This window comes from Anser anser, assembly GCF_964211835.1.
Source record: "Anser anser genome assembly, chromosome: Z".
Lineage (NCBI taxonomy): Eukaryota > Metazoa > Chordata > Aves > Anseriformes > Anatidae > Anser > Anser anser.
The window spans coordinates 63918575-63938546 of NC_139723.1; the positions used below are offsets into that span (position 1 = coordinate 63918575).

The 19972-nt window shown below is 41.2% G+C and overlaps 1 protein-coding gene across 4 annotated transcripts in view; it reads right to left on the minus strand.

The window, feature by feature from the left end:
* The window catches only part of CDK7 (cyclin dependent kinase 7), a 29335-nt gene that overhangs the window by 9063 nt on the left and 300 nt on the right, over positions 1 to 19972 (minus strand). For 3 of the 4 annotated variants that reach the window (XR_014576346.1, XM_083816024.1, XM_083816023.1), the window contains exons 2-11: positions 19863 to 19922; positions 18633 to 18666; positions 16765 to 16832; positions 10804 to 10872; positions 9092 to 9202; positions 7815 to 7933; positions 6707 to 6806; positions 4711 to 4797; positions 1597 to 1746; positions 323 to 470 (exon numbers count right to left, since the gene is read on the minus strand). Coding sequence is in view for 3 of the 4 variants with exons in the window: in XM_083816024.1 (XP_083672150.1) it covers positions 323 to 470; positions 1597 to 1746; positions 4711 to 4797; positions 6707 to 6806; positions 7815 to 7933; positions 9092 to 9202; positions 10804 to 10872; positions 16765 to 16832; positions 18633 to 18666; positions 19863 to 19922 (946 nt within the window). In the remaining variant the exon portion in view is untranslated. The remainder of the gene's footprint in view (positions 1 to 322; positions 471 to 1596; positions 1747 to 4710; positions 4798 to 6706; positions 6807 to 7814; positions 7934 to 9091; positions 9203 to 10803; positions 10873 to 16764; positions 16833 to 18632; positions 18667 to 19862; positions 19923 to 19972) is intronic. The other variant, XM_083816025.1, reaches the window with a different exon arrangement.

Below are 19972 nucleotides of genomic sequence, written 5' to 3' on the forward strand. Positions count from 1 at the left end.
AAAGGGCCTAATAGTAGTCTCTAACTTACTATGTAGTGCCACACTCCATTATGGAGACTAATGGTTTAAAGATTTCTTCTAACAAATGGATTTCAAAAAAAAAAAGAGCTTTTACTTTTTGTACTAATTCTGCTAGAACACAGAACTAAGCTATTCTCACCCTAAAGTGTTTATCCTAAAACATAAGTTGTCAGAGGGCTTCAGATGGTGCTGGTATCCACTTGTCCATTCAGAGAGTTTTTGTTCTGAAACACTGGAAGTATCACTTCCTCTCTGAGCTTGTAGTTCCTATTTTAAAACAGGTGAAACATTAAGATGTTACCTTGATCTATTCCTTCCGTTCTTTTCCTTTTTAAATTTAAAAGTGCATTTTGTTGTTCCTTTACAACTTCTGCAGGACAGTTGGGTCTGGGTAGTTGATTTCCTGGAGTGGGTCCCGGTCGATTACTAAAATACTTCTGTTTCAATGCCTTAATAGTAATGGAAGAAAAATAACCCAATAATTAGTATATAGCATCAGAACTCCACAGATAGAGAAACTATAACGAAATAAATCACTTGTAATTGCAAAAACTGCAAAAAAATTGCAAAAAATTCAAAAACTACTTTGGCACCTTTGTACTGGAAGGTGTTATTGGTACAAATCAAGGTTTGGTGTTCTCAATGATTACTGTGGTGCTTTGATTTTATTAGACAAGAAATAATTGTGAACTGTTATTTTTAACTTGTGCTCAGACATCTAAACATCCAAACTCTAGACTACACTGCAGGAAATTTTGTATGAACAAGAAGTTTCTATCTCCAAACAGCTTACATTCTGAAAACCGGATGAGACATGAGGATAAAGAAGAAAGTGGAGAAAAAGAAGGATTAAAATAACATGATCAGATTTAGGGTCTGAACACCTGTTTTGCTAGCTTTTAAGATAAGTCTTCCCCCACATTTTCTTTAACTGTGTTGCTTCTACAATGTAAACTGCAAGAAAAATGTAGTTTGAACAAGAAAAGAACAACTAAACAGGGGTAGTTCCATGTAGCAATATTACATACCCTATTTTAAATTTTTGGAGTTCCACAGCTTCCATAAACTGTGGTATATGGTCTTACCTAAGCTGTCTCTTAGGTAAACATTGTTCTTGCTTATGCCAGTAACATAGTATTCAGATCAGGATGCTGGTTAGAATCACCAGATTTCCAAATAAAAAGAGTCAAAAAAGTTTAAATGAAATTGAAGAGACTGGATGAATTAAGGGTGAAAACCTTTTAAGAGCATGGAATGAGACATACTACACCAAGATTTAAGTTGCAAACTTTAGGTAACTGAATTTAGAATGTCAAATATAATGATTGTCTGTAGACCACGACTCATACACCTTTATCGGCATTCACTTTATAATTGGGCATGGATATTATTAGTGAGAATTATTCATGCCTTTCAGAGTTCTCTGTATAAAACACTGGAAAAATATTTCTAGCATTTCAAAGACAGAGCTATACGACATTTCATTTCAAACCTGGCTTACTAGCTTCAAAGCACATTTATCTGATATTAACAGTAGGTTAATGAACATTAGGACATAATGCAAGCGTACAATACCTGAGTAGCTGTAACTCTAGCACATGGATTAAAAGCAAATAAGCCTTGCAGAAGACTGAGCAAATCATCACCAGCTGCACTGAAGATATGCTGAAGCGGCATTCCAGGGAAAGTCTTAAATGTGACATAATCTGGAAGACTTGTCATCTCCTACAAAGACAAGAATTGGATGTATATTTTCAACTTTGAAATAATTCAGCTTTTCACATAAATGGACCTTCATAACTTCTGTCTTCACAGCAGAAGCTAACTATTTTTCAAGACACTCCTAATACTTGGCCACTGAAATAAAAAAAAGTAGGAATAGTTGATCATAAAAAAAAAAGACTAGTATCTAAGTAATTGGTACAGTTGTTTCACACTTTCTGTTTCCAAGCAATCTGTTCTTCCCTTGCTTCACTAGTGACCAGTACAAAAGGAAAAATTGCTAACAATGAAAGGAAACATGAAGGAACTTTAGAGTGAGTGCAGACAAATGAAGTAAAACTAGCTTTGGCTTTTCTCTTGCAAATTCACATGGTAGAAAAGACAAGATTCATTAAAGAACCAATGTGCATTTTCTCCAATTTAGTAAAAGGCTGTCCTCAGAGTTTGCTGTTCATCACAAATGTTTTAAGCTACTTTTGAAATACAAAATTGTTAAAGTTTTACTTGTGGAACGGAGGGAGGGAACAAGAAATATACCAAGCAGTTAAACAACAGATGAATGGCATACTTTTATCTCCCTTAGGTATAAAAATCAATCCCATTTTATTCAAATTCTATCATAAAAAACTGTTATAGACAGTTATCCAAACATCAATAAGTAATTTAAATCTCTGAACACCACGCTTTAAGTTTATCCAAGTAAAATAGAACACTAACACTGAAGTGAAAAATGTGTGTAATCAGTCTCAGTTCTAAAGGTTTCAATTCTCAGAATGTGTGGGTTTGCAAATTAATTTGGGAATATATCATCTCTGTTGTGCCATTAAATCTCCTATTCTGCTTTTCCCACCTGTATCAACTCTTCTCCCATGAATGCTGAAATGTCACTGCAAAAACCTTTGTACATTTCCTTTAGAATCTTAGCATGATGTAATTGTGTGGGACAAGTACTGCTTTACATTTCTCCATATGGCGATAGCTCCATTTGGTGATTGTGCACCATTTACAAAAAGGAAAACCAGCACAGAGAGGGAACAGAGGCAGGACATGATTACTAGTTAACAAGTACAGAGGATGCTTCCACAACGTAATAGAACAGGACAGCCTGATCAGGGAATTTAGAACTCCCCAAGCCCTCTGGAAGAAACCATCACTGGAGAAACTATGTCCTCTTTTATATTAGCCTGCCTTAAAACCATGGCTATGTGGGTCATTGTGCATTGTGACGATATGTTTGGCTCAGTATTAGTGAATGACTGTATTAACTGTCATCTTGATCTGAATAATTGTACTACTGATTTGTATCTATTACTGTACTGTTACTCTCAGACAAATTGTTTATCCCTAAAGTTGTTGGTCTGGTGTCTGTCACCACATCCTAAACTTTTAAGTTGATTGGGTCACCTCTGGCCACAGTAGTGGGATATGGTACACAGCATCATGACCTGCCCTGGCACCGTAGTGGTTGCCTTAATTGAGTTTTTTGGAGCCTTGCCCTACCCGTAGACATCAGATTGAGGGAACCGCCTATTCTCTTTCCCTAGCTGCTTTGATTAGAGAAATTCAAAACAAACATATGCCTATCCTTCGCTCATTGTTTCAGAAATACTTAGCATCATCTGAATAGAGACAATGCCTTTCGTCTCCCTACAAAAAGAATTAGGTCAAACCCGGTGGAGTACTCAGGCTGCAGTAGAAGATTACTCTTCCATTGCTGCATGTGCTTAAAGTGTGCAGTCTAACATGGAGACATGAGTGCATCGCATAGTCCCCCTAGTGGGGGTATGTGCCCAGGAAAAGCTTGACCAGCAGCTTGAAGCTGCATAGAAAAGGGACTTTCTGAAACAAGAATACATAGAAATTTACATATTGAGTAAGACGAATGGTACAGAAGTAATTCTTAAAGCCCAAACCAAACTTAAGAATCCCAACATTTTTGGAAACCCAACATGATGCTAATGGAGGTATCACAAACATCTCTACATGCTCTTCCACAAACATGGTACTTGCTTTATGTGGCTAGATATATCACAAATACATTACTGTGGATTACTTAACCTGATTTGGAAATAAATTATGTGATGTGTGGAGGGGGATACCATACAGATACAGAGGGAGGGGAGATACCATACAGATTTCAGAATCAGATACCCAGACCCTCACTTTATGATCTAGAATCTGACTACAGGTTCCAGCAGAAAATATAAATTATATTTCTGGGTGTAAGTAGCTTAGAGTGAAAGAGAAGTGCCCACAGGACCCCTGGCTATTTCACGGCCAATCCCACAGATTTGGATTGAGCACAGCTAGGCTGGTTATCATTCATGCTTTAGATGCAACCTGCATGGCAGATAAGGACCTACAGGGAAGCTGTCCCACTGAGACCCATTGGTACCCACTAGTTAAAAAGGGTCCACTCAGAGGATGGATACTGATTTGTATTTATTACTGCACAGTTACTCTGAGATAAACTGTTTATTGTTAAACTGTCAGTATGGTTTCTCTTACTGTCTCCCAAACCTGTAACTTGGCCAGCCTAGCTTAAGCTCCAACTAATTGCCTTCAAAAGCAAGAACAATTTAAGTCTCTCAGGTTAAAGCAGATTAATTTAATCAAGCATCTCAAAAACATTAACCAACTGTCATTAATTTCACACCAATAGCCATGGGAAACTGTGGACCAAAAAAAGAAACCAAGAATTTCCATTAATGTTGCTTGATGCTAACAACATTGCTATATCAATTAAAAGTTTGCCAAGAGGAAAAAAAACAAAAAAACCCCAAAAAACAAACAAACCTCGGCTGCTTGTCCTCTTTCTTTCCAAATAAGGCAGCACCTTCCTTAAAACCTACTCAACTAACTGGTATATTATTTAATTTAATTTCAAAAGCTAAAACAAAGTAAAAGTATATGTAAAAAAGTGAAACAAGGAAAACTAATGCCAGCGTGTTAAACAAAAAGACTCACAGGCCACTGTTCTTCTGTCGGAGTGCCCAGTGTTTCAAATATCCTTGTCAGCTGGTCAAGATCAGAGTCTCCTGGCAAGAAAGGCACCTGGGAAGAATAAAACAGAATTACACAAAAGAATTTCTCATTGAATTAGCTTCTGAACTTCAATTCTAGAAAGCAACTTTGAGTGCCTCCTCATAATTGTACATTCACAGCAAAACATCTTTGTCTACTAGCTGCCCACGGCAAAGCAGACCAAACATTTGAGGCTTTCTAATGATGTTCAAATAGATTTTGAAGGCTTCTTGCAATCCAGGCTTAGTATCACTGACTCAACAGCATAGAACTAAACACAAAATTAGACTACCACCCTATTAATATAAAATCTTTCTTTTCCTGTGTTCTTTTCCTTTTATTTCACATCTGAGCTGAAAGCTTAGTCTCTTGTTCAGTGATCTTGCCAGGATCTACTGTCTCAAGTTAGGCTTTGTATAGATTCAAAACAAAGTGAATTGTAACTGGACAACTAAAATAACAATTAGACTAACAGAATTAAGATGACATCGAGGGCAGATGGTGACTCATACCCACTAGGACAGAAACAGCCTACCCAGTGTCACTTATCGATTAAATTAGGCAAAAGCCAGAAAAATTAGATATTTGTCCAGCTGGAATTGTAGTTTGTGCAGCAGGCACACAATGAAAGAGAAAAAGGACTTCATGAACTAAGGCAGAATTAGGAAGAACTAGAGGCAATATTTAAATAATTAGGACAGAAAGAGCATAACGAATATCCCTGCTAGGAAGTGCATTCAGTTTTGGTGTCAAAGTCCATGGAACATAAAATGCTTTCGCAACATTCCCTGAAGTACATTGTCCCTCAATCTAGTTTACCCAAGAAGAAAGACAGACACATTTAAAACTATAATGGTGATAAAACACCTAACCATAAACACATTTTCTGCTTTGTGAGAAATCAAATTACTCAGTAGAATTCAACAATATATTTGCTTTCTGACTTTCCATAAGCTTACTCAACTTTACAGAATCTAATCCATGTTTATGTACACATTACTAGAGCTGTTTAGACAACAGCCACTATAAATTTCAGTTTTTCAACCAGCAACTAAATTGTATCAGCACACCTGTTTGTATGATAAATCAAACAAGGTAAAAGACATTCCAGGATGTTTTCAGACAGACCGGTTCCCCAGTCTGGTTCATGACATGGGCACCCAAACATTTAAAAAAAAACAGCAGAAGCCACTTAATTGTGAAAGGTTAAATTATAGTGCAGAGTATTTCATCCTTTCAGCTGTATCTGTACCCTTGCCCACCACTTCCCACCTCATATTTTCAAGTCCTCTTGAAAGAGCTACGTAATAGATGGCTTAATTCCATAAAACATACTTAAGGATCATTATATCTGTACACCTTACTCAGGAGTGATACATTAGAATGCTGTCAGTCAGAATTTCTTCAGACTACTTCACTCCAATTTGTTAAGCAACCACAGCTGAGAATAACATCTGTACATCTCCTCATTACAAATAAACCCATAGTTAGTGTACTGGTGCTAATTATTCCCAGTTACGGGGGAACCATTTGTAAGGAATAGAGCGCGTGTGTATCCGTGCTGCCAGATTTCTAGAAAGATCACAAATGAAAACTGATGGAAGGTTGTATGAAAGGTAACATTCAGAGGACTGGAAGAGTTAACTGCTCTACTCACCTTCCCCAAGGCAGGACTGTGATGGTTTGCTGCAATTTTTTGCTTAGCTGTTCTTAAAGATTGCCAATGATTGTGACAGTTATGGAATCTCAGTCTGAAAACTTCACCCTCCTTACAGTTAGCAAGCTTTTGGAAGAAGGGAGGGGAAAAAAGCTTAACTTCCTAGAAAGTAGCCTAACTTCCTTTTCCTGCTACTGTTACAGCAGAGAGGAAGCCTGCACCTAAAATCTGTAGCATAATACACTGAAGAGCAAATACAAATGCTTACATTTGAAAACTTACCCTGAGGAGCAGCTCAGCTAAAATACAACCAACAGCCCACATATCAACACTGACACCATACATTCTAGCACCAAACAATAATTCCGGGGCTCGGTACCACCTGAAAAGAAAAAAAATTGTTTTAGGAAAAAAAATCACCTGATTCTTCTGATGTCAAGTGCTGTATGCAGCAGTAATGCAAGAACTGCAAAGAGGATTCTGCTCCTGTGTATTTTTCAAACACTGAAGAACTGCAAAGTCTTTTGTTTAAAAAAAAAAAAAAAAACAAGTGTTCCTCACCACAAGGACATGTATAACCATAGATCACCTACAGCTCAGCTGGTTTGGTTGACAAGCAACAGAACTGTAGACATGCAAAGGAAAAAAGTAGGCAGGTTTGCAAGTTACGAACCATAGTTTTCTTTAAATTTGATATTCAAGAAGTGACACAGAGAATTCTTTCCAGCTTTTAGAAACACCTGTAGCAACAGACCTAAGAATAGAGATTAGTTCTGTACAAAATAAACCCTGGCAGTAGTTATTTAAAGCTGCAATGAAGATCTGGTACATACTGCACTTGAAACTACTGTATTAATTCCGCCTCTTCAGTGAATGAAGGTGTTAAAAAGGAACAATTTTGCCTGAATAGTTTTAGCATTGCAGCAGACAAAAGGAAATTTTTCATATTTTGCAATCCTCCACTCTTTAAGAGTACATGTCTTAATTAAGCATGTCATAAATGACATTGGTAAACCCTTTGTCTCATGCTTTTGTATCATAAATAATGTGCCTAACTACAAAAAAGACTCTAGATCCCAAGATTAGCAACAAGTAACAATTGTCTTTCTCTGAAAACTAAGCTTATAGGTAAATGAGTATGATTTTCATGTGCTTCAAAAGAATGTCACACCATAGAACAATTGTCATCGATACAAATTCCAGAAGTTCTTAGAGACTTTGCCAAACAATGCTGTTTTGTGTTTTCTGTTTTAAGACTTTTGCCACTACAGCTATATAATGAGGTAGATACCAAACTCTAAACACGTTGATTTGACATAGTGTATTCCAGGAGGCAATACAAAACAGCTACACAATCAGTATCTAAGAAACAAAACAGAGTATGTCTTACCTTGTTACTACTTGGTGTGTATAAACTCTATTTGGGCTTCCAAAAGATTTTGCCAAGCCAAAGTCAGCCAATTTTAAAACCCCGTTTTCATCTAATAACAGATTATTCGGCTTAAGATCCTGTCAGTTTAGAAAGCAAAGAATTAATCCTGTCAGTTTTGATAAGAACAAATATATATTGAGCCTCCCAGCAGGCGTGCAGAAACAGCATTCTAAAATTCAGTCTTTTGATTCTATTACAAGTTTACATAGCAATGAAAAACAAACAAAACAAAATCAAGTATTCCCTCATACATGAAAATCAAAACGAGCCAAACACTCCTATTTGAATATTACAATATTTAATCTCCAGAGCATAAAAAGATGATCAGTTTTGCAGGAATATTAGTTTTACTGCATTGTTGGCAAATTAATAATAAAGACCTAGCCAATTTTTCAGACAACTGTAGAAATCAATGAATCTGGTACAGTTTAATACAGTAATGGTGTTGTGGCTTGGCCCCAGCCAGAAGCCAGGCAGCCCACACACCTATGACCACTGATATCCTTAGTGGGACAGGGGAGAGAAAAGGAAGAGTAAAAAGCAAGCAAACTCATGGATCGATATAAAGGAAGTTTTACAGATGCAGGAAAGGGTAGTGGTGGGGAGGAAAGCAAGGGACGCGAAGGAAATCACTTATCTCCTCCCACTAGCAGGCCAATGCCCCGGCGGTCTCTAAGCAGCGGCCACCTTGGAAGCCGATATCCTCCTTCTTCCCCTGCCTGAGTTTTTATTGCTGAGCACGATGTTATATTACATAGAACACCCCTCTGGCCACCTTGGGCCAGCTGTCCCTGCTGTGTCTGCTCCCAGTTTCTGGCCTAGCCCCAGCCAATGTGCTGGACTAGGGGCAGAGTGGCAGAAACAGAGAAAGCCTCGACAATGTGCAAGCACTGCTTACCAAGAGCAGAAAAACCAGTGTGTTATCATCTTGGCCACAAATCCAAAATAGAACAGGTTGCTATGAAGAATATTAACTTCATCCCAGGCAGACCAAGTTCACAGTTCTAATTAAAGTCACATGTTACTTGAGATACTTTTATATATGCGTCTACCTGATAGCCATGTGTAACTCTTAGCATTTCTGGTGTTGCAATTGCCACTCCATAACAGCTACCATGAAGTCTTACAGACTAAAAACCTATGAATTTCAAAACCATCTACATTCTTAGACTCAACCTCTATCAAATGTGACTTTCATTACAGGCATAAAAGTTGTCAATTTAGCGCATGCTTACCCTGTGTAGAATCCAGTGCTGATGTAAATATTCTAATCCTTGAAGTGTCATCAGCATGTATGCTTTGATGTGAGCCTGAGTCAACACAATACTACTATCCTTTATAATAACCTGTAAAGTGTTAAATTGATAGTAAAGCTTATCATGCAAAGTTATCCTTCTCCAGTTCTTTTGCAAAACAGTTATTTCTATCCTATAAGACAAAGTTTGAATTGGCTGCCATGTATCCGCTACTGTTCTCACCCTTTCTCCAGAAAAACGTGTCTCTTCTGATTTAGAGACCAGAAATTTAAACAGGGAACCCAGACAGCCTATACGAACTTTGCATAACCAGCAAATAAGAAAATTAGGGGGAAACTTAAGTTTACCATTTTAGCTCCATCCCAGGTTGGTACCCTATCTTACAAGTCAAAGCTGTGCAAATAAAAATGTTAAATGTGCTAATCAGCTTGAACAAATTATATTCCTACTTGTTGCTTCTTTGTCTGTGCAACTTAAGCACCTAACTTTGGTAAATGCATTGTTTTCCTTTTCCCTTCTCAGGAAGACAAGGTACTATAGCCCCTATAACGTATTTTAACAAACCTACTCGACATTCAATGTTCTTTAACAGTTTAAGCATGACATTCACATACAGTTTTAATACTTTCTACATTACTCCCCTCAAATTGCTTATTAATATTACTTTACAGTTCACAAGCAGCCTTTCCCAAGCTTTGTTTGAGATTTACAAAATAGCTAAAACTATACAAAGAATTTCAAATGTGCATCACACTCCCAGACACAACTGGCTGCAGACCCAAATGTTGGCCTCTGAGTGATACCACAATGCAAATAACTGCTCTGCATACCACAGCACTACCTATTACTGAGTAATATTACCTATTACTATTATTTCATTCCTTGTACACTGTATCTTCTTCATTTCTAAATACTACATAGTTACTAAGTAAACAGAATGAATCCTCTACAAAGTGTACTTGTTACTGTAACTTCTATTAGCAAAAAAAACTTCTGTCTCACATTCCTCTGGGTTTCAGCAAGGCTGTCAATGTTTTAACATTTTAGATGCTAGCTCCAGTGTTTAATGACATATGTGTAATGGGTTAGCTTAACAAATACATTAACTTCTGTTCACACTATGGACAGATACTTAGGTCTGACATGACTGCTACCTACAACAGTCTTCCAAAACCAGTAATCTGCATCAAAATATATGATACAAAGACTTCAAAGACAAACTAATTTAAGATCTTGGAGAATGAAACACCCGCGAGATTCAGACTCACAAGTACGCAGCACTGTTATGTTTAAAAAGAAGGGTGCAAAAGTGTGACTTTTAGCATCAGATCATCACTTGGTATACTTCGCTTACTTGGTATACCATGCTTACTTGTACACATTTTGTGCTATCGTGCTCGACAATTGCATTCTGAAAGCCTGGCCTGTGACCAGAGGTTTCATGCTCTGACTGAAGACCCAGGAAACTAACATAGTAAACATAGTTTGTTTCTTGAAGATTATTCTGACAAAAAGTATTTAGAAGTAAAGGCATTTTGAGAACAGACAAGAACTGTCCAACTGTTCAAGCTTTTTAGAGGCATAATCTTAATCAAGTTATGTAATGAAATGTCATCTTTCTAGAAATCAGTAAATATAAAGCTGTTAAGTACTTTTTCCAAAAGCATTTGAAGATACTGAAATAATCTTACCTCTAGATCTGTTTCCATAAAATCAAACACCAAACTAATATTGGATTTGTGGCCAAATGCATCTAGAAGCTGTAAAACAAAATATATTATGATGAATTATACTCTCCTACTTCCAGTTTTCTGAAATTCTACACTATTTTAGTCTGCCTGTGGATTTTCAGGTTGCTGTCGGGGCTGGGGCAGACAAGCACAGAGCAACTATTGCAAAGACCCGATAATCAGAGAGCAGTATAGCTCAGACACCCGTTTTTTCTCAGCTCTGATTTTCTTTAACATAACCCTTAAGAATTGCATTGCTTCAGTTCTTCAACACATAATACAAAACTTCTTACTCAGTTTAGTTTTTTAACTCAGTTGCCAAAGAAGTTTCCGTTAAGCGTGGTAACATTTTACACAACTGCTTCTCCTTTCTGAAGTTAGAAATTTTAAAAATAGGGTTAACTTCACCATGTTGACTACAACAGATACCCTAACACACACCTCTCCCCATGCTTAGCTGTTCTACAAAACTCCTGCCCTCTTCTTGAATGAATTCAGGAATGATCACAAATTTGTCAACTTCCTTTTAGAACTGCTTCGACAACACCTGTGGTAACAAACTTGAGAGATTCACCATGTGCTGTGTAACTTAATATAGTTCTCCCTCCCAACCCCTGAAACATAATTTAAACACATCTCCTATTTCTAGTATTGTTTTTTTTCCCCCTATCAGTTCTGCACGCACTTTACCTACTACCTCAGTTTTGTAGACTTCCCAACACCCATGAGGAATCCCAACTTTTTCATAAAGGAGGCGCTCCATCCCTTGGCCATTTCAGTTGTCCTTCTCTACATATTCTCTATTCTTGATAGCTACAGCAACTGCTTTGAAAGTAGAATCATAGAATATCCCAAGTTGGAAGGGACCCATAAGGATCATCAAGTCCAACTCCTGGCACCGCACAGGCCTACCCAAAAGTTTAGACCATGTGACTAAGTGCACAGTCCAAACACTTCTTAAATTCAGACAGGCTTGGTGCAGTGACTGCTTCCCTGGGGAGCCTGTTCCAGTGTGCGATCACCCTCTCGGTGAAGAACCTCTTCCTGATGTACAGCCTAAACTTCCCCTGCCTCAGCTTAACACTGTTCCTGCAGGTCCTATCACTGGTGATTACGGAGAACAGGTCACCTGCCCCTCCACTGCCCCTTGCGAGGAAGTTGTAGACTGCGATGAGGTCCCCCCTCAGCCTCCTCTTCTCCAGGCTGAACAGGCCCAGTGACCTCAGCCGCTCCTCATATGTCTTCCCCTCTAGGCCCTTCACCATCTTCGTCACCCTCCTCTGGACACTCTCCAACAGTTTCATGTCCTTTTTGTACTGTGGTGCCCAGAACCGCACACATTACTTGAGGTGAGGCCGCACCAGCACAGAGTAGAGCAGGACAATCCCTTCCCTCGACCGACTAGCAATGCTGTGCTTGACGCATCCCAGGGTAAGGTTGGCTCTCCTGGCTGCCAGGGCTCACCACTAGCTCATATTCAACTTGCTGTCAACCACAACCCCCAGATCCCTCTCTGCGGGGCTGCTCTCCAGCGTCTCGTTGCCCAGTCTGTACGTATAGCCAGGGTTGCCCCGTCCCAGGTGCAGGACCCGGCACTTGCTTTTGTTAAACTTCATGCGGTTGGTGATCGGCCAGCTCTCCAATCTGTGCAGATCTCTCTGCAAGGCCTTTCCACCCTCATCTGAGACCACAACTCCTCCAAGTTTGGTGTTGTCGGCAGATTTGCTCAAAACACCTTCCAGTCCTACATCCAAATCATTTATAAAAACATTGAAGAGGACTGGCCCTAAAATGGAGCCTTGAGGGACCCTACTAGTGACCATCCGCCTTTCAGATGTGGCCCCATTTACCACAACCCTTTGAGCCCTGCCTGTCAGCCAATTGCTCACCCATCGTATGATGCTTTTGTTTAGCTGTATGCTGGACATTTTGTCCAGTAGGATCCTATGGGAAACCGTGTCACCAGCTTTGCTGAAGTCCAAAAAGATCACATCAGCTGGTCTCCCTTGATCAATTAGATGGGTGATCTTATCATAAAAGGAAATCAAATTTGTTAGGCAGGACCTACCCCTCATGAACCCATGTTGGCTGGGACCAATGACTGCATTGTCCCCAGCGTGCGCTTCAATAACTTCAAGAATCATCTTCTCCATAATTTTACCAGGCACTGACGTGAGACTGACACGCCTGTAATTGGTAGGGTTTTCTTTCTTATCCTTCTTGAAAATTGGCACAACATTTGCCAGCTTCCAGTCCAATGGGACCTCTCCAGATTCCCAAGATCACCGAAAAACAATTGAGAGAGGTCCCGCGATGACATCAGCCAGCTCTTTAAGCACCTTGGGATGAATCCCATCCGATGGACTTGTATGGATCCAGGTGGAGCAGCAAATCCCGCACACGTTCAGGGTCGGTTGGGAGTTTGTCATTCCCACCGTTGTGGTCCTCCAGCTCAGGGCACCCTGGGTCCCGAAGCCCATCATCAGTGTTGAAGACAGAGGCGAAGAAGGCGTTAATGTCTCTGCTTTGCCTATGTCATTGTTTGTGAGGAGACCCTCCCCATCTAGTAGCGGACCTGTGTTTTCTTTGGTTCTCCTTTCTCTGTTCACATATCTAAAAAAACCTTTTCTATTGTCTCCCAAAGACATGGCCAGCTTCAACTCTAGTTGGGCTTTGGCCACACAAATTTTCTCCCTACAAACATGAACAGCATCCCTGTACTCCTTCCTCATTGCCTGACCCTCCTTCCAGCAGCCATACACTTTCTTTTTTCACCTAAGCTCCAGTAGAAGATCCCTGGTCAGCCAGGCCAGCCTTCTGCCCAGCCTGCCTGCCTTCCGATATTTTGGAATCGCCTGATCTTGTGCTTTTAGGAGGTAGTGCTTAAAGATTGACCAGCACTGATGGACGCCAATGCCATCAAAAGCAGTTTCCCAGGGGACCTTGCTGACTAGTTCCCTCAGCAGCCTGAAGTCTGCTTTCCCCATATCCAGGGCTGAAGTTTTGGTGACAGTTTTCCTTCTGTCACCATAAAATTCTAAACTCAATCACTTCATGGCCACTATGACCGAGACGGCCGCCAATTGCCACATCTCCCACAAGACCCTCTCTGTTCTCCAGCAACAGATCTAGGAGGGCACCTTGCCTAGTTGGCTCTCTTAGCACCTGCACCAAGAAGTTATCATCTAGGCGCTTTATGAACCTCCTGGACTTGCTCGCGTCAGCTGTGTGGTGATCCCAGTTGGCGTCTGGCAAGTTGAAATCCCCCATTAGGACAAGGGGAGTTGATCTCAAGGCATCTCTTAGTTCTGCAAAGAATAATTCATCCGCAGTGCCGTCCTGGCCAGGTGGTCTGTAACAGACTCCCACAACGACATCCCCTTTGTTTGTTCATCCCTTAATCCTTACCCGGAGGCTCTCAACTTCACCATCGCCAACCTGAAGTTCCACACAGTCCAGCCCATGCTTCACATACATTGCCACCCCACCACCTCGCCTACCCTGCCTGTCCCTCCTGAAAAACCTGTAACCACCTATTGCAACACACCAGCCACAGGACTCATCCCACCAGGTTTTGCTTATGCCGATGATGTCATAGCTGTGGGACTGGGCCAAGACTTCTAGCTCACCCATTTTATTCCTCATACTGCGTGCGTTTGTGTAGAAGCACTTCAAATGTGCCTCCCTACATGCAGCACCTTGTGTAGCCGACCGAAGGGCCTCACTAGCACACAGTCCCTCTGATTCTAGCGCACCATCCCTTAGCTCATCACCGACGTGCCTGGTTTTATCCCTTTCCTCCGTCAACTCCAGTTTGAAGCCCTATCTATCAGCCCTGCCAACTCCTGAGCAAAAATCCTCACTCCTCTCTGAGAGAGGCGCATCCCATCTGGTGCCAGCAGGCCCGGTGTCACGTAGACCTTCCTGTGATCAAAAAACCTGAAATTCTGCTGGTTGCACCAGTCCTGAAGCCACGTGTTAATGTGATGAGTCTGCTTGTCAGCATCGATCCCCCCTATTGTCAGGATCCTCCCTATTGTCAGGACGGAGGCAAACACAACCTGTGCCCCTGATCCTTTAAGTAGTCGCCCCAAAGCCGTAAAGTCCCTTTTGATCATTCTCAGACTTCTTGTTGCTACCTCGTCATTACCAGCCTGAAAGACCAGTAGTGGGTAGTAGTCGGTGGGCCGTACCAGGCACTTGACTTTCTTAGCAAAGTCTCTCACCCAAGCCCCAGGGAGGCAACAGACTTCCCTGTGGGTTGGGTCTGGTCAGCATATTGGGCCCTCTGTCCCTTTCAAAAGGGAGTCCCCCATGACAATAACCCTTCTTTCTTTTTAGCAGTTGATGTAGCAATGCGGGCGGTAGGTTGCCTTGCCTTAGGCACCCTCTCCAACTGGGACGGGCTTTCGTCTACTTCACTGTTCTGACTGTCGTGTTCTAGACCCTCATACCTGTTACATAAGGGTAGATGGGAAGGTAAGGTGGGCAGGGACAGGGCTCGCCTACCACCCCGAACACAAACCTGCCTCCATTCCCCCCCTTGGCCTAGGTCTCCTCCTGCTGCCTGGCAGGATGAGGGAACTTTTGTCTTCTGCATAGCGGGAGGCATTTGTGCTGTGGCAGGCTCCTGAGTCTGTCTCAGAGAGGGCAGAGTACACCTCCACCAGTCAATTTCCCTCTCTGACTCCCTGATGCTCCTGAGCCTGCTCACCTCCTCCCAAAGCTCCGCTACCTGGCTGAGCAGCTCTTCAGTCTGGGCACACCTGCCACGGGCATACCCCTCGCTGCTGCTGTCAGATACCGACAGAAGACTCGGGCACACCCTGCGGCCCAAGACCTGGATGGCTGCGTGTTTCCCCGAGCCCTCCGTCTGAGTAGCCACATCGGTGACTGCGGCTGGAGAGGCCGCAAGAGATGCGGAGGCCATGGTTTTCTGCCTGGTTGATACCACGACCAGGTTCCTCGCAGGCAGGTTACAAGTACCGAAGGGAAAGACCGCTGCGAAAGAGCGGCGAGGGGACCCCCCCCCCCCGCTCGCCCCGCCTGCGCGCCCCGCCGCGCCCCGCCCTGCTCGCCGCGCTCCCCAGGGGCTGCCTGAGGGGCGCTGCCGGCTCCGCCTACGCCTCCTCAGCCTCCCTCGCGAGGGCGGCCGGCTCCCGACGGCTCCCTCGAGTGGCCTCGATGCCGAAAAAATGCCCTGCCCGACTCCATCCCCCCCTCCGCTGCAGAAGGCGCCTGCCCCGCAGCCGATCGCCTCGGTAAGTGGCCGAGTAATTTCACAGTCCAGAGGAGTACTGTATCTCCAGCCTGAAATGTTAAATAAACTATCCGGAAAATTAATATCAGCTCTAATACTTATGGCAAAGCTTCAGATGATCTACGTTAACTAATTTTGAAGTATCTTCAGCTCCGTCTAAGTATCTGTAGCTGAGAGTCAATATAAATAAAACTGAAAAGATACAGGCATTATTCCTGCCAACAAAAGTTTTAAATATCAGCACTAAAACCTAGTAAGCCCCGTGAGTCCCACTGTACCACTGCTCACTAAGCTTGCTTTTGGCTGTCACTGGTTTCACCTGAAGCTACCAAATTCAGATAAATTCAATATTGCATTCGTATGCATATCTATCACGGAGATAGAAAGTCAGGTGATTAAAGTCTCCACAAGTCTTCCCACCTTTAATTTCCACAAAACCCAGAAGGTGTTTCGTGGAAACAGTAACAGGAGTTCAAAATAAAAGACTTTGTTATTGAAATAAGTGTTTTGGCATAACAACTGTTCGACTGCTCATTTTAGGTGACAAACAGCTACAACAAAATTAAGTAGCCTTTCCATGACCCAAATAATTCTGAATTTGTTTGAAACAGTACCAATAGTATTTGGGGACCAATTCTAGAAGTAGCATTCATTTTACTTACACCAATAATATTTGTATGGCTTAGCTCCTGTAACAACTTTATCTCCCTGAGGGCTGTCCTGTTGATTCCTACATTGACAAAAAAAAAAAAGATGAGAGAACAAAATTAAAAACTTTATTTTAAGCTTCAAAGAAACCTCTCACTCTGTTACTCACTGATGATTTACTATTACAATCTACTTCCTCACCACTCATCTACTTGTTAAATGCCAAGTCCATCGCTATAGATACATTGATTGCTGAAGCCTAAATAAAGGTGGATGTATACTTTTTTTCATAGCAAATATATCATGACAATCAGAAGATTTAGATCATCATGTTCTTGAACAAGCCTAGAAAAAAAAATCATCTTTTTCAGATTATACCAAGCTTTGGTTTTGTTTTAAAATAAGTTACTTCTTGCAAATATTAGTTCTTCAATGTGTCATTTCCAGAGGGAGGCACAATGACAAACCTCATGAATCTCTTCTTTCTGAATCACAGAATCAAAGTAGCATTATTTAGAAAGGCAGGAAGTGCACACTTTTCTATACTTGTATCGTGACAATAACAGTAGAGTGGCCAAAGCCTGCTCACCTGAATGTAAATCTTATAGAGAAATTTTATACAGAAATCCTGGGGTGTGCACTTTGGCAGTCACACAAGCTGCACCACATCAGACCCTGATTCCTGGGTCTTCCTTCAAATAATGCTGGTATGTATGGCTCACACAACTGGCTGGCAAGCACACATTCCTGTAGCATGTTGTGGAAGAAGAGTTTCAGCTGCACATGAGCTGAAGAAGAATGTTCTCCCAAAACTTGTGATCTCATTCAACATATAATATTCTAGCAAAGCGATGGATTAGCCTACGCTCCTGCTTTGCCTGCTTTAATTCCAGTTTTAGACAGGCATCTGAAAGCAGATTTTACCTGCTGAAACCTGCTGTAGCACAGCTCTTGGATTCAGAGAAAAGTATTCCAGGATGTTACCTGGTATTACTATTTTTTTGAACTACAGGTTTAGGCCAAAGGTAATGACTGTCCTTGAAGGACATTAGCCCAGTGAAGACCAGGTGAATCATGACTCTGTGGCAGTCTGCACAACTGGCAGACTCTGGAATGTCTGAAAATTCATCCTTAGAATGAAATTGGAGAGGTGAGAGTAAAAACTCATCACAAGAAGTTGGTAACCTGATGTAGGATCCCCGAAGGATGGCAGCCTATACATATACTACTGCATTTTTGGGCACCACACAGTTAAGTAAGAGACAACCACGATTACTGGGTTTTACCTGCAATACCCATGCCTAAAGACACAAGGCTGGTCAGAAAACACGATCAAAAGACTCTGCTGCATGGACCTATTTCTCAACACAAAACAACAAAACCTACCCATACAGAGACAAGATTTTTAAGATCTTGTTTTTACTAATTTTTGTTTGAGCATAAATCACAAAAACAGCACAAAGCAAACATCTGACAACAGAGGTAAGCACTCTCACCTGTCTTACATATTTAAGGCACAGAGGCACATCAAAACAAGAAGGTATTCTAAACTCAGTGCTGTAAATATTATTATTCTACATTATATTCGTGTTTGTATTCCACTTAAATTGAGAAGCTAACAGGTTATATATACACAGTCAGCCATGGTAGATATTACAAAGAGTGTGCAGATATTTCTATTGCTTTTTTCTGTCTCTCCAGGTTGGGAAGATTTATTTTTTTATACACAACCTCAATTAAATAAACAACCTCAATTAAGCCTTACACTGAAGGAGTAAAGCTCGTTTTTCCTCAGCCAAGCTACAGTCTGAAAAATTAACCCACCACTTTGCAGAAACAAAGACAACAAAGCCATGCAACATGAACTTATTTTAAAACTTACCATCTTTAGCTTCTGATCTATTCCCAAGTTTAATCTGAAAACAAACGTTTCGTATTATATAAGGTTAAGCCATCTGCGCCAACAGTTAGGGTACATTCTTCAGTGTTGTTATTACTCCAAAACAGAATGAGTTTTACTACCACAAAGTGCTCTACCAGGCAGGCAATTTTTTCTTAAGAAGAAAATTGATTCCACAGCGTTAGCTTTTATGAAAGTTGAGAAATATTCATGACGGCTGAAAACAGACACGTTACAAACTGGCAGCACAGAATGCTTTGTACTGAAAAAGCTTTATCATACCAGTACCAAGCCTCTCCCCTGCGAGAAGCGAGGCCAAGGAACTGTCAGTGTTCTCAGAAGGCCTCAAACCCTGCCCCAGTACACAGAGAACACTAATTTTACTAGAATCATTCTGTCTTGAGCATTTGCTGAATGAACTTTCAAGTACTTTTATTTCCAGATGATAAAAATAAGAAAAGGGTACAATACAAGCAAGCAGGAACACTTTCTGCAACAGCTGCTACTACTAGCATATTAGCAACCCTGCAGAAACAGTGCTGTAAAGCTAAAATGGACTAGTGTACAAAACATAATTACTTGTTATTGATACAGTTCGACTTGCCTAAGTAAACCTGGGCTCTTATCTAAACACAGCACCATAACATACAGTTTTCATCCCTCACAAAGCACTGCTAATCACCTCTTTCCAATACGAAAACTTCCCGTAATCTCTTCAGATAGCACTAAATGAAACGCTTTATGACAACAACAGCATTTTCAACGTTTGTATTTGTACAGCTAAGCTGCAGATATGAGAATGCTTTTGCCAGTTTCTGCCAAAAAACTGCCATCCAAAGTTAACCAAGCATAACATTCTTGGACCAAAGGAAATAACGAACGGCAGGCAGAAAGATTTAAGTATCAAGCTTTTATCAGGGGCTAACAAAGCCTTAAATTCAGAAAGTGTGCTTTATTTGGTTTTAATGTGTAACATCATTTCAAGCTGCAGGCTAGGTAACCCTTCAGAAACTCAGATCTAGTAGGACTGAAGGTAGCCTTTCTTCTTGGAAAAACGACGTATTAAAGGCAGCTGAAGCGAGGTACTTAGGCAGCTGAAGCGGGGTACTTGCAAATAAAAAAAGAGTGCTCCACTGCCCATTAAGGGTCCGAAAAATAAAGAACTAAAATAAGACAGCCATGGCGCGGGCAGGGAGGCACGCCGACACCCACCTTTTTGATAGCCACAATCTGGTTGGTGTTCTTATCCCTTGCTTTGTACACGGTGGCGAACTGCGGGGAGAGAAAAGAAAAAAGGGCGAGACACGCGTGACAGCGGGGCC